This window comes from Austrofundulus limnaeus, unplaced genomic scaffold, assembly GCF_001266775.1.
Source record: "Austrofundulus limnaeus strain Quisiro unplaced genomic scaffold, Austrofundulus_limnaeus-1.0 Scaffold1, whole genome shotgun sequence".
In the NCBI taxonomy this organism is placed as follows: domain Eukaryota; kingdom Metazoa; phylum Chordata; class Actinopteri; order Cyprinodontiformes; family Rivulidae; genus Austrofundulus; species Austrofundulus limnaeus.
The window spans coordinates 9,176,886-9,179,801 of NW_013952403.1; the positions used below are offsets into that span (position 1 = coordinate 9,176,886).

Sequence of the window (2,916 nt, forward strand, 5' to 3'; positions counted from 1 at the left end):
GAGGGCAGAAGCGAGGACAGCACGCTTTTTACAGTTTTGACATCAGCAGAACGTTGCCCGTGGATTAGCTCTTGATGGACAGAAGAAAGAAAGAGCGCAGCTTTTGTTTTGGAATAAGATCGACATGACGAGAGCAGTGATAAAACCTGCTCCCTGCAGGAGAGAGAGGCTAATCTCCACGATGCTCAGACTGTAGAAGGTATTAATAATTCGGTGCTAACCACTGAGCCATCGTGCCGCCACTTATGCTGCATTTTGCTTCAACTACTCTCTTCCAGAATCRGACTGTTGTTCCCTGAAGCAGACATTTATAAAGATAGTCAAACGTCCAAAAAATGATGCGTGGAAATAACACGTTTTGCACGAATCTGTCTGAAACAAACTGCGGTGCTTTAACCGGGACAGATGTGCAGAAATTGGAGTCACCCTGGTGCAATGACGTATACCACAGCGGGAAGGGTTTCTCAGGAGCTCGACGCGGTGTGTCTCATGGGCTATGAAAGGTGTGTCCGAAAATAAACATTAAACAAACACGTGACCGCGTGTTGGCTGTTCAGCTTCGGATGTGGGGGGCCTTCATTCTCTCAGGAACAACTACACAACAAAAAGAAAATTTTAGATGTGGCTCTCGACTCGACAGAGAGGGAGCAGTGGGTGAAGGACAACTTCAGATTCATGAATGCTGTAAATCACAGGTCTGAGCCTGTGTACAGTGTAAGTACATTCAAATTTGAGTTCACACAAATGATGACAATRCTAATATGAATCAGCAATGTATTATTATAATTATAACGTCTTCTTGTTTGTTCTTACCTCTGCCAAGGAGGTTAGCGTTGGTTCTTCCAGCTGTCTGTCCACCCGCCTGTGCACAAGATTACTCAAAACTTTATGAATGGATTTTCACTACATTTTCAAAAAAAAATGTTGGGGTTTTCACAGAGATCCGATTTATCTGGAACACCTGCGTGAGTGGTGCAGAGGTGTGCACTCTGAGTGCTTGGAGCTAATTGTCTTATTTATTTTTTGGGGATTTTGATTTTTGAGGAGTAGGTTTTAAAAAATGATTTTCTGTTTGCAGGTGAAGGCTGCAYTTTCTGCCCACCCCGGCGACCTGGATGCTGCAGAAGCTGCCTTTGTGGAGTTGGCTGATGCGGGCGATGGCACCTCCTCTCCTAACCGCCCCAGCAGTCCAGAGCGCGAGAGCAAAACGGCTCAGGAGGACCACATTCTGCAGCAGCCCAGGGAGTTGATGCAAAACCTCGGGCAGCCGCAGACCATCAGTGAGCGCACAGCATTCGCTAATTACGTCCACGACAGCCTCCTTGCAATGAAGAAAAGCAAGTTCAAGAGGATGAGGTTAGCTATCAACAAACTGCTCACTCAGGCGATGGACAACAGTGAGGAAGAGGAGGAGCCCGGGCCACACCCCACTGTGCAACCCAACATGCCACCTCCGGTGCGCAGCGTTTCTTCCAAAATAAAATAGGCCTATTATAGGCYTTTTACCTGCCACATAGCACATTTCTATTAGTGTAATTGTGGTTGTTTACTATAGTAAAGTAGTTGTTTTTGCTCTCTTTATATGTTTGTTTGTTTTTCAGGGTTCCCACGGGTCCTTGAAATCCTTGAAAGTTTGTGAATTTGAAAAAATGAGTTCAAGGCCCTGGAAAGTTTGTGAAAATAGCCAAAAATTACACTTGTCCTTGAAAGTCCTTGAATGTATTTTTTTTTTAGCATTGACATTATGTATTCACATGACTGATTTTCATCATCTGTAAAAAATAATAATAATAAAATTTAAAAAAAACTTACGTTTGTTGCTGTGGATAACTCAGGATTACGGTAAACTGATGTGGCTTTCAACAAATAACGTGAGCCATATTCATCGTTTTACCCAATCAGAGCAGAGGAGGGCGGGTCTTCTTTCTGAGCCCAGMTGAGAGKACCACAGCTCCTCCTGTCCTCACCGAGCATCTGGACATGTTCACACCCCCTCCTCCCAAACTGAGCTGCCCAACCTCTGATCTAATTACATGTCCATGTATTGTGGATATGAATGTAGGGTATACATTTAATCCACTTTCTTTCATTGATTCTGACTCAACAACTTCTATGTTGTTCAGTTTTTCATTGAATTTACATGATATTAAACCTGTTTATTGGCAACATTTTGTGGAAGCAGCAGGTAATTGCTGTCGCGCATGGTTTTTAAATTTGAGGAAATTGGTACTGGAAAGTCCTTGAAAGGTCCTGGAATTTGATGTTGACCAAGGTGTGGGAACCCTGGTTTTTCCTAATAGGCTCATTAAGACTAAAGTGTTAAATGTTAATAAAAGTGACACGATCATGATCTTTTGTATTTATTTAGAAACAGGGTTGTGACATCTTTAACCATAAAGTCCTGTCACCRACCGAAGTGTCATTTATAGAGACTTAACTGGGATAAGAAAACTCAGTATYTTGATATACTGTATTCTAAAGCAAGAATTACCAAAGTGGGGGGTGGCCTAAGGAAGCTGTATGTTTATTTTAAATTTCTTTTAACTTCAGATCTGTCAGTTGAACATGGACATATTTGGTATCAAAGTAAACCCAAGACTCTTGGCTAAAAGCTCATGGAAACTAATTTTACATCCACCGAACGCAGTTAAAACGTCAAGCAGTTGAATCAGAAAGTAAACAAACTGTACAAAATGTCATTGCAAATTTGCAAAACTGTAAAGATTTTTGACTTTGTTTAAAAAAAAAATCAAGTCAAAATAGATACCAAAATAGGTTATAAAGTGTGTTGAAAGTTTTGTCTTAACTTGGTTTTGAGTGAATATGATCCAACTGAAGTCAAACATAACTTCTCATTATTTTGTATAATATATATGGTGCCAAATAAATGTTTGGATAACTTTTCAAAAGAACAAA

At 41.0% G+C, this 2,916-nt stretch overlaps 1 protein-coding gene across 1 annotated transcript; it reads left to right on the forward strand.

The window, feature by feature from the left end:
- Positions 1-1,075: 1,075 nt before the first annotated feature.
- Positions 1,076-1,655, forward strand: LOC106514361 (uncharacterized; the record flags this gene model as incomplete). Its single annotated transcript, XM_014003587.1, is given in 1 exon segment — positions 1,076-1,655. A coding segment is annotated over 1 exon segment (411 nt), but the record flags the coding sequence as incomplete, so codon positions are not given.
- Between the last annotated feature and the right edge of the window lie 1,261 nt (positions 1,656-2,916).